General features: G+C 33.3%; 1 protein-coding gene across 2 annotated transcripts in view; it reads right to left on the bottom strand.

The window, feature by feature from the left end:
• The window catches only part of LOC111056561 (N-acetylgalactosamine kinase), a 29,626-nt gene that overhangs the window by 2,961 nt on the left and 14,410 nt on the right, over nt 1-12,255 (bottom strand). The window contains exons 5-9 of one of the 2 annotated variants that reach the window (XR_005571670.1): nt 11,579-11,736; nt 8,545-8,688; nt 7,369-7,483; nt 4,631-4,820; nt 2,017-2,861 (exon numbers count right to left, since the gene is read on the bottom strand). Coding sequence is in view for 1 of the 2 variants with exons in the window: in XM_022343937.2 (XP_022199629.2) it covers nt 2,705-2,861; nt 4,631-4,820; nt 7,369-7,483; nt 8,545-8,688; nt 11,579-11,736 (764 nt within the window). In the remaining variant the exon portion in view is untranslated. Of the gene's footprint in view, nt 1-2,016; nt 2,862-4,630; nt 4,821-7,368; nt 7,484-8,544; nt 8,689-11,578; nt 11,737-12,255 lie in introns of those variants that run through there. The other variant, XM_022343937.2, reaches the window with a different exon arrangement.

Genomic DNA, 12,255 nt, shown 5'->3' with positions numbered 1-12,255 from the left:
GGGGGGCCCAGCTCCCTCAGGGGGAGGGCAGATTTCTGAAAATCCTTTTGTGGTGGATGTTTTGAGGCTACAATAAACAATTGTGCGAAATTTCAAGTTTTTAGGCTTAGTAGTTTGGGCTGTGGTGTGATTTCAGTTTGTTGGGGCTTAGCCTTTTAGATATAGGTAGAAGAAGAGAAAGAAGAAGAAGAAGAAGAAGAAGAGAGAAAAAGGAGAAGAGGAGTAAGAAGAAGAAAAAGAAGCAGAAGAAGAAGAAGAAAAAGAAGAAGAAGATAGATTATTATGTTGCTTTGGCCTGTGATCTGTATAAATGTCCTGTAACAACTAAAGGTGCGTCCACACATGCCGAACAGAACCTCGAACCGCGCAGCAAACCGTGCATTCCTCCGAACATCTTGCCTTTCAACGAACATGAGCATATGTTTCATAATGTTAAAAATCAGCTGTTAATCATTCGCCGTACCGTACTCCGAACCATTCGCCGTGCCGCTTGCCTCTGTTCTAACTGCTCGCCTCACCTCACTCCGAACGCTGAACTTTACAGCCAATCAGAGCCCTCGATTACAATTCGCCGTGCAGCTCGCTCCACAATATTTTGGCTATCCATCACAAGTGGAAAACATGCGAACATGAATACAGAAGTATGGGCAATTTTTTATTTGATTAAATTCATGTTTTGAAGAATTCATTGTTAAAAATGATAAATTGATAGGAGCTTATAAATATTTTCTAATTCAAATGAAATAACTTCTGAAAAAATAATGATTGGATAAAAAATACCAATATTGAATTATTGTTGACCAAGAACTCAGTACATCGACAATTCATTCAACTAATTCTGTATTGATAAAATTATAATAATTTTCTCTATTGATAATCAATTTCATCAACTAACTGAAAAAAAGTACCGTACTTCAATTCCCATGAATTAATAGAATTATATAAATCTAAAGTGTAGGTCATATATAAATTCACAAAGAGTTCGATTCTTGTTGGCAAGATAGATGTTATTCAATATTATTTCATCATTGTTATTTTACTAAAAGATAGGATAAAATGGATAGTTCTCTTTCAGGGGGAGTTTTGACAAACCACAAAACTCATTTTTCATTTGAAGAAATAATATCAAAAAGGTGCATAGGACCTTACTTTTTTGTTCAGCTTGCCAAAATACCCCTCATTTCAATATTAAAATTTTCGACTGACTGTACAGTGAGTCAATCATTCTATCAGGCTTGAATAATTTTGAAATTTTAATTAATAAAAATGGTAGAGAATAATTATCATGAAGATATCAACACCTTTATTTAAAGACATATTAACTGCATGCGTTTTCATATTGCCGATACAGCATTGATAAAACTGTAGACGTTTATTTAGCAGTCTCAAAAAACTGTTCTAGCTGAAAAATTAATAATACATGCCACGTGTAGGCTTATACATTCCATCAGGAAAACGAAGTTCAAAACTATGGTATTCCTAAACATATGTTTTTGAGATAATTTCTTTGATGCAGCTGTTTCACATTCACCATTATAAATTATACAGAGTTTGTAAAATAAAAATATTTATTGATTACCAAAACAATACTGTTATTATATTAATGATAATAATTAATAATAATTGACAAGTACAGTACAGTGAGTGATCCCAAGTGAATATCAAGTAATGATTTTCAAGGCTTGATTGATGACTATCTCTAAGCTTTGCTTTCTAATATATTTATTTAAAAGTAATTAATTGTTAAATATTTACAAAGTTACACAGTGTCAAAACTACATCAAAGTTAATATTTTTATGCACTGCTCAACAGAAACCATGAAAAAACCATTGATTCTTATGGACGTCGAATGCAAGACCACTCCCAGAAGTCCAATGGTATTTTTACGGTATCTTATTCAGCCCATTACATCAAAAATCCAATTAAAAACAAAGGCTTTACAAATATAGTATAAAGGTTACAGTATATTATTATATGATAAGAGGTTTGTTTCTTCATTGAATGAACATGTATATGTGATGTGTTTTTACATTATATTTTTTGATTATTAATAAACTCTGTCCAAACAGGCATGAGCTCTGAAGGATTAGGCCAACCCTCCTACTACTCAGCGCAGTCTCCTTTTGTGTGTGTGAGTAAAGGGACGGTCTGCCTACCTGTATACTACGTAGTATACATACTATATCAATGGCGCAGGTAGGCCGGCGTGTGTGCCTGCGCGTGGGGGAGCGAGGGTCGGCTTAATCTTTCAGGGCTCATGGCAGTTTGGACAGACTATAAACTTTTTAGGTACTAAGTAACAGGACATTGTTTTACACATCAATGAAATATACTCTTAATCTTTGATAACAATTACTTAATCAATAAGTGAATAAAATATTTTATAATAATAAAAAACAGGACTTTTCTATCTCCAAAAACTACCCCCTCCCAATAGATTTTTGATATTACTGGATTGATCAAGGATAAAAAACCGAGATAATTCCGGCGAAACGGAACGTTTTGTTACCCTAGACAAAGAATAATATTGTGTATTCTAATACGGTCTTACACTAGAAAAATAATAACATATAATAGGCCGGCTAATGGGTTCACCGATGACTTGATAACTATAGAGGCTATTTTACAGTTTTAAGAAGTATATTCATCTAATACTCAACAATGACTTTGATTATTATACTATATTATATTTTATATCCTATATTATTCTTTGAAAACTCTAGCTCCTCCTTCAGGACCAACAGCAAATAATGCAGAATCCAAGTCAACATCCTTCTTGGTGGCGTAATAGTTATCTAAAGCATTCATCATCCTTACCACTTTAGTCTTTGATGTCAATGCAACCATACAGCCTCCCCAGCTGAAATTGAAAAAAACATGTAGTTTTTTATAAAATATTACAAAATGAGAAAAAAGTACAATGAAATAAAATACCATAGCACCCTTTTTTAATATTTATTTTTAACACAACATTTATCGAGCTCTAAAGTATTTTTCAAGTGGGAATGAACAAAATGAATACTATTACTAACCACTTATTTATGATTGAATACGTTAACTAATTATGAAATATGTTTCTCGGTTTCCAAAGAGCAATTCATCATTAACCGAATGTAATATCCCATGGAAAGTTGAAGAACAATACAAAACGTTTAGTTGAATTACCTGATTAGAGAACTTATTGACCTTGTGCATATACTGACTTACTGGTAAATTTAAACGTCATATTTTAGATGTTCAGAATATTGAGACTTATTCAAATTCAAGCCTAGTTTACTATAATTATAAATATATAGAAGATAATATCTTTATAACTTTTAAAGACACAGATACCGTCAGTAAAAAGTAAATTCGTATGTATTTTAATTGGTGGGTATTCCCTTCCGGGAAGGTCCCACCTCACCTGAATATTTCATTTGAGCCGAATTGGCCTTACGACTATCTGCCGGGATCGACAATTCAACGTGTCCATCCGATAACACGGGAGTGACCTGGATTAAAACTTTTCTTCATATTTGGGTACGGAAGCACTATATCCACTAGACCACGGATCACTCTTCAGTAAATACTGTGGTATCATATAAGTCAAATGATGACTACAAATAATACCTACATTATAATGACATTAACAATTTTTGTCATGACACTACCTATTTTTGTCAAACTTCAATATTTTTTCGTCATTTGTATTAAACATAATAATTGATGATGAACTTAAACATAATCGACTTAATAAGTAGTAGACGATTGAGTTTCAATCAGAATAATATGTTTCATATTTCACTAGAAGAGTTTTCAGTTGCATTTACAATAATATTGAGGATCAACTAAATCATCATCTTCATCGTTAGTTATTGTAGGCAATTGAGTTTCAATTATAAAAAAAAAACTGGGAAAACAAACAATAATGCTGAAGTTGTTCAAGTAAAACTACCGTAGAAAAAAAACGAAATCTTGTGGTTTGGTGTCACTCAGGAACACTTTAAAAACATCTAAAGAAATTGTGTTCAATCAATCAATTCTATTCATTGGAATTTTCAGTTATATGATAATTTGACACCTTGTGAGACTGGATTCTCCAGAGTTTAGCCTAAATTTTCAGGACTCACTAATTTAGCCAGAAGATACATGTATATAAGGCCACCTCAGTACACATAATATATTATTCAATCATTATTTGTATTATAAGTTGCCTGTATTTTTGGCTTCACAATTTTCTAAAATAACTTGATTTATTCAATGTGCGGTGATATTAAGTACAATATTTGATTATAATTTGGTGTTTTAATCATTCAAAATTTTCAGCTCATATATATATTTTTGGACAGAAATTAAACTACCCTTTCCATAGTAAGAACATAACCTATTTTCATAGACATGTTATTATATATCAAATTTTGGGAACAGAATAGTTTTGGGCAATGCCTGTTGTTCTTTCCCGATCATATTCATATAATTTGTCATATTGTATTAACAAATAGATAAATAAATGAAATTATAATCCTTACACATACAGGTTACAACTACAACCTATCTGGGTATAATTTCTAGTTTATACGAGTTTATATGATGAACTTTTTCTGTATTTTTCTGATTTGTTACAATTGATTTTGAGATGAATAGACTCACCCAGCTCCAGTGAGCCTCGCTCCATAGGCCCCGTTTTCACGGCAGATTGCAACTAATCTGTCGAGTTCGGGATGACTGCATTCATACAAATTCTGAAGACTGTCATGACTGGCATTCATCAGTTCTCCAAATTTCTCAATTGATTCTCCATCTTCACAGTACTTCTTCCAAGTAAAAACACGTTCAGCCTCTATAAATATATCAAATCAAATAGTACTTTATTCATCATTTCATTCATACAATACTCAATTGAGGAATTCTTGAGTTGATTACGGGCTAATTAAAATTAAATGGCTTTTCAACTCGTTCCTGAAATCCACACCCTCCTTCTCTCTAATATTAATTGGTAACTATAGTGAGGTTTACATTATAATGGCAATGGAGAAAGATAGGAGAACAACGTTGCCGATCCTCTGTCTTGTCAATGCTTTCTATGGAGAGTAACTGATACCGGTTTATTGATGTAATATCAACTGTTCATTCTCTTTTAAATCGACTATATTCCAGGAAGCAAGAAATTATATTTTTCAATGATTTAATAATGAATTTTCATAATCAAGATCGAATATTATGTTATTTAATTACAGAATCTCACAGAATGTATCACAATAAATTAAAAACTTGAGAAATATTGCACTTATTTGAATACAAAATCACAAACCTACTCACTATTGGTAATTTACAGCTAACATTGATATTTATATTTACATTACATTTATATTTCTACATTGTTGAGAAACGATCTGGCAACCGAGCAAAGCAAGAAAGAGATAGTGCTATCCGCTTTGTTGAATGATAGACAAATATAGCAATACAATTTCTAATCAAACACTGCCATTATAACGTGGACCTCACTATAGTAGAAGAATTTAGCTCCCATGTAGGAGAGACATATTTCAAATAACTGTCTTCGGGGTGCTGAAGTGCATAAGTTCTTCGTGAGCGTGTATCGTACCGATGGTTAACACATTCTTGATTTATGAATTGTGGTGTCAGAATACATTCCTTGATATATAGACTATAACTGGTCAAAATGTTGAGGATTTTACATTTTTCTCGTACAGACTCTCTGAAAAATAGCCTAAAAAAAGATAATTTATTTTTAATGCTATTTTCTGTACAATGAACAAGATATGTTTTCAAGATATTTTACTCCATAGAGACCTATTCCAAGAGAATACTATAATTAAGTTTAATAGAGATGGTATAATACAATACTATAAAATACAGTATGCATATAGGTACGAACAATACAGATTGAGTAGCTATGTAATTGTTGTAGAATATACAATAAATTGATTGCATTGTTCAAATTCAAAACTGATCATAACCTGGTTAAAAATAATAAATTGTTGTTCAGATGTGTTAGATACACATGCAACGTTTATCAATTTATTTGACAGAGAGAATCACAATGAAAAAAATAAAATGAAGCCAACAATTACATGATTAGTAGGCATTTGATGATAGGATGCTAGTGAATTGGTAAGAGAAATGCTATTATAACTTTCTTATGGTTCTTCAATGTTGTTTTCCATAACGAACTGCTTATTATTAAATCACTTTTTGCTTTTTGAAAAAACGACTAGCAGTCAGATATTTTACAATAAATGAATTATTCACTCACTGGACAACGAGATCTTTCGGCAGTTCCGCCATATTCTTGGTTGTACTCATAGACAAGTAGAAGGATGGGATGGCAATTTTTAGTGTGCTGTTGGTGTCTATTGGGTTAGTGTCTGTTGGTGCTGTTGGTGTCTATTGGATTAGTGTCTGTTGGTGCTGTTGGTGTCTATTGGGTTTGTTATGGCTAAGAAGGTAATCAAAGAGGATGTGGGATTTGAAGTTGGTTTGTTCGTTCAATATACATTGTCTATTGCTTTTAAATTGGGTGTATATTTCAAATTGTTCTATTGTGTCTAACTCTGGTCCTTTGTTTTTTATGTGTATGATTTGTAGATCAGTATTTATGTTTGTGTGTTTGTGATTTTCTTGAATTAGGTGGTCGGCGAATGCAGATTCTGTTTTTGTTTTTAGTCCCTGAATATGTTCCTTGTATCTTTGATTGAAAGAACGGCCTGACTGTCCGATATAGAATTTATAACATTCCGAGCATTTTAGCTTGTATACTCCTGGGAGTTTGAGTTTTTTGTTGTCTTGAATTTTTTCTCTTTTATTGATTTGCTTGTAGATTTTATTTTTTGTTCTAATCATCTTTGATTACCTTTTTAGCCACAACAAACCCAATAGACACCAACAGACACCAACAGCACACTAAAAATTGCCATCCTATCCTTCTACTTGTCTATGAGTACAACGAAGAAGATGGCGGAACTGCCGAAAGATCTCGTTGTCCAGTTAGTGATTAATTCATTTATTGTAAAATATCTGACTGCTAGTCGTTTTTTCTAAAAGCAAAAAGTGATTTCTTATGGTGTTTAATGGTGTGAGTCTCTTACAGTAGTTTAATCTCAGTCTGTACAATGCAACAGATCCAATGAGAAACATACGATGTCTATAGAACATGAGTTGGAATCACTAAATGTCCAAGTGAAAGGATACCGAATGTTTTTTCAAAGTAAAATGTTAATGAATGAGTGATGCTAGGCATATGGAGAGAATTTTATTTCATTCCGAACACCTATCCAAAGAATAATATATTGTAATAAATTATACAGTGAACAAAGTTAAAAGTATGTTGAAAAAGAAAAAGTCTGGTTTGGCTTATTTAAACTCACCAGAATAAACATGCATTGCCCTCTGTTTCAGTTTGAATGTTTCAACGTTATATGTTTTTGGGCACAAAGATAAATAATCCAGATCACTAATGGTTATTCCCAAGACTTTACAAATCTGAAAAAAAACAAATTGAAATTGAAAAAGCATTGACCAAGAGTTAAAGACGAAAGTTGAAAACTTACTTGGAAACCGTATTTCATAATATTACTTTGATGAATTTATATTCAGAACATGACTATCAAAATTTATTTATAGAATTGCTAATGAAAAAATGACCTTTTAATGATTTTTCATCAATAAAAATGATCAATTACCCTTTATTTTATCACAACACAACTAGTTTTAACTCTTCAAGAGCCATTTTGAAAATGACGCTTGAAAAGTTGAAACTAGTTGTATTGTGATAAAATAAATGGTACTTGAGCATTTATTTTAGTTTCAATCATATTTTAGTAGCCCTAGTGAATTAATATGGAATATTATCCATATTATTCAAAGCCTATACCACAAACTTCACATAAAAGTGCGGGCGATTATAAATAAGGTAAACAAGAAACCAATAAAAAGAGAAGCAACTTTACTTTGTTGCATAAATATTATAGAAAAATCAATAAATTTATTTCATACTTATTCAAGTGGTACATTGTAACTCCTGACTAAATGAAATTAATTGATCGATTCATGTACGAGTACTAATAAAGTTTAATGCTATCAATATAAAGGCTAGTAACATCATTTTTGGGCAGGAATTTTTTGGTCCGTTGTCGTTTGTTTTACCTAATATTTCCTACCAATTACTAATACAAACTAATTATAACATGGATATTATCTAATGCATTGTCATTATGTTTAATGTTTCAAGTCATCTTTCAAAAGTTGTAGACTCTTGTTTACAGTGTTTATAGCGTCCCAGTTTACTTATTCTTTCCCATGATAGTCTTGACTGTAACTCCTTCCATTTTGTTGATTAAACAAATAATGAATCTTATTCTTCATTTTGTTATGCTACAAACAGGAACACAAGAAACTATTATTTAGCAAAAAAGGATGATTTGATTGTCAAATGTGACTCTTGAGTCCATGACTTCCTCCACAACTTCTACAAAACAATCATGAAAAATTAATATTGAGATTAATTAAATTCCATTACATAATATGTTTTCTCCAATACTGACCTCTTCTTTGGTGTACGGAGACTCATGAAAATATTGTTCTACTTTATCCTTCATTTCAGTGACATCACATTTGAGGGCTTTCTGGATGAGAGAAAGAGTACGCAAACCCTTCCAATCAGGACATCCTTCTCTCTTCGCTATTATCTGAAAACAGATAGTCGTTTTAAATAAAGAAACGTAAATCAAAAACCCGAGAATATAATATTATTAAATCCTTCATAATTATAGTAGACTAGCATCACAGATAAAATGAGTAATATTAAATTATATAATATTAGTAATATTTACTTCCTTTATGCTAGCATGTAACCTTGAGGTCCATATGGACGATTAACAAATGGTTGTAGTCTATGAGCTTGTTTTGTTGAATAAAGAATTCGAATTTAAATGTAAGCTGCGCTTTGCTCTGGGGAAAATTTTGTGTTCTAGAATGCAATCTCCCAAAAGACCTTAAAGATGCATAGACTCACATGCAGCGCTAGTGTTTTACCTGGGATTGAAATCGGCCATTGAGGGGGCAACCTGGAGGATTATTACATACCAAAGACCTTTCTTTGTAATCAATAATATTACAAATACATAATTATTTAATATCTCGCGCTAAAACACCTCAATGGCAGCCTTCAATTTCAAGTAAGAGCTAGCATTGGATCTATACCTCTTCAAGTCTTTGCAATCTCCTTACGTCCAGGAAAAATAAAAAAAGTAGAATAATAATTACTTGTTATTTTGTCAAAATTACGTGTTTTAAATGCTTGTGTTTTTAAAATTAAAGAGCTCTAAGAGTAAATGATTTCGAAACTGGAGAATGGTCCTATAAAAGCATACAACATTTCTCATACCTGGGTGTTGACGTGAATAGTGCCAATAAAGTGAGTGACGAGATAAGACAGAGATTTATAGCTGGAAATCGTGCCTACTTTGCGAATATTAAATCAATTACCTCTCGATCACTATCTAAAGCAACCAAGCTCAAAATTTACAAGACACTGGTAAGACCAATAATCACATACGGTTCAGAAACCTGGAATTTAACTGCAGTTGATGCCACCAAACTGAGAGTTTTCGAAAGGAAGATTATAAGGCGCATATATGGAGGCATCAATGACAATGAAGTCTGGAGGAGACGGTCAAATGATGAAATAAATGGAATTCTAAAGGGTGAGGATGTGGTACGATTCATCGAATCACAAAGATTACGCTGGGCTGGTCATGTTGAGAGAATGGCGGACCAACGAATGCCAAAAGCAATTTATAAGGCCCGGATGGAGGGTAGAAGACGACAAGGGAGGCCACGCAATCGATGGAGTGATGAAGTGGAGGATGATCTCCGGAGAATGGGACTGGTGGCATGGAGACGAAAGGCATGTGACCGTGATGTGTGGAGGGCTCTAGTGCGAGAGGCTAAAGCTCACATCGAGCTGTAATACCAGAAGAAGAAGAAGAAGAAGAAGAGGAAGTTTTTAAAATTACAATTTTTACGTGTTTTAGAATGCAATATCATTATGTCCAGGAAATATAAAAAATAGAATAATAATTACTTATTATTTTGTCAAGATTACGTGGATAATCTTAATAAGAGTTGAAAATTTCCAGCAAAAAAATGAATTTGATTGGTCTCGAACCTGCAACCTTACATTCATGAGTCACGCGTGCTACAAATTAAGCAACAAAGAATTTAGGCAGCAATGCCGTCCTATCATTTCCAATGATCTTACTGACCGAGCGAAGTGAGGTCTAAGATTCAAGTCGACGGTTTGGCATTTCCCTTAATGTTTAAATGTTTGAATGTTTATATGTTGCGCATTTACGGCGAAACGCGGTAATAGATTTTCATGAATTTGACAGGTATGTTCCTTCTTAAATTACGCGTCGACGTATATACAAGGTTTTTGGAAATTTTGCATTTCAAGGATAATATAAAAGGAAAAAGGAGCCTCCTTCATACGCCAATATTAGAGTAAAAATCAGACTATAGAATTATTCATCATAAATCAGCTGTCTAGTGGACTATAATACTACCCGTTCAAAAACATCGAACATCTTGAAAATGTACTGTCCACCGCTCGTAACTTGGCCTCTAGAAGGAATGCAGTCGATCTAGTTTTAGGCGTGACATATGGCACTGGAGAGCCAGGTAGCGAGTAAACAAACGCTTTGGTCTATTTGCCTTCGCCAAATGTAATTGAGCAATTTCCATCCCACCAAATTTGTAATTTAGCCAGCGATCTGTAAGTAAAATTACATCCTAACGTTTTTAGTCGATACATAAAATAATAGTTTAAGATGAATAACTAACTTAATGAAAAAATAACACAACATTTCGACGTTTACTCCGGTCAGCTGCGGAAACAAAACTGAAAGCTGAATGGTGAATAGCTTTATTAGTGAGCATGGTTTGTAGTCACACTACCGAGTCGTCAACAACATGGCGCCACTCGTTCATTTCCCCCCTACGCCTCAGACCTCAGAAGCCAAGTTACGAGCGGTGGACAGTATCTTTCCATCAACGTTAGTAGACAGTTGACTATAATACTACCCGTTCAAAAACATCGAACATCTTGAAAATGTATCTTTCCATCAACGTTGTAGACAGTTGCAGCAGGACCTCCTGAATACTAGGTATTTAGGAGGTCCTGGTTGCAGCCAGACCTAATAACAGCGCTCACACTCACATTCCGGGACGACACGTCACGGTACGATAGGACAGAAAGCTCTATGCTTATTTAGGATTTTTTCTAGACATTTTAAATTGATAAATTATTCATTAATTTTTGAGAAAACATAACAACAGGTCAATGTAACTTACTAAGCGCGAGGTCTACTGTTCACAGAACTACTAGTAACGTGAGTCTTACTAGTCTATAGGTCTATATTGGATATTATGGATGAATGAATGAGTGAGTGAGTGAATGAATGAGAAAATGAGTGAATGAATCAGTGCCATTTCGCTTTTATATAAGCCTATTATTATAGAATACTGAATTTTTTTATTAAAAATAAGAGGTCTTGATAAGTTCAGTTTTAGACTTACCTGAGCTGCAATTCGGCACTCAGCAACTCTAGTATTGAAATCGGACGAAGCTGCTTTATTTTTCTCCACCAGACTATTGGCTATCACAAACACAGATCCCTCTGGTAGAACACAGTTGGTCACTTTCAAGGGACGGAATTCTATGAGCTTCGATGTACCTGAAGATCAATAATCACACAATATTTCATTCATTAATGCATTTAATTTCATTCAGGAAATCGTTTGATTTCATTAATCACAAATCGTTTGGAAAACAGCGCAATAGTGCATTTTTAGAAAATGTACTAGAGAATGTTGGGAAAACCTTTGGGAGAACGACTGGCTTCATGGTTGCGCTGATAAGCTATCGATAAGATAAGTTAAGATTAGAGCACTTGCTACTCCCGTTGTAAGGCCCAATTCACACTGAAGTGACGAGGCGCTGGCGTGGCAAATCAATCAAATCAAATTTCATTCTGTATAAATGTGAGTTTTTAGTGAGTTGCATAAAAAATGACAAGCTTCGCAACATTGAATCGTCACAATCAATAATAAAACACAGAACATATAATAGTTCAAGGAGGAGACGTCAAAAATAACACCGCCCCTAGGAGCACCCTGAAGAAGAAATCGATCAATTTCAGTCAATTTAAAGAAAATGTTTATTTTGTAATAATTCTATGATATTTAATTCTCTT

This window comes from Nilaparvata lugens, chromosome 6, assembly GCF_014356525.2.
Source record: "Nilaparvata lugens isolate BPH chromosome 6, ASM1435652v1, whole genome shotgun sequence".
In the NCBI taxonomy this organism is placed as follows: domain Eukaryota; kingdom Metazoa; phylum Arthropoda; class Insecta; order Hemiptera; family Delphacidae; genus Nilaparvata; species Nilaparvata lugens.
This window is presented reverse-complemented; position numbering and strand designations above follow the sequence as displayed.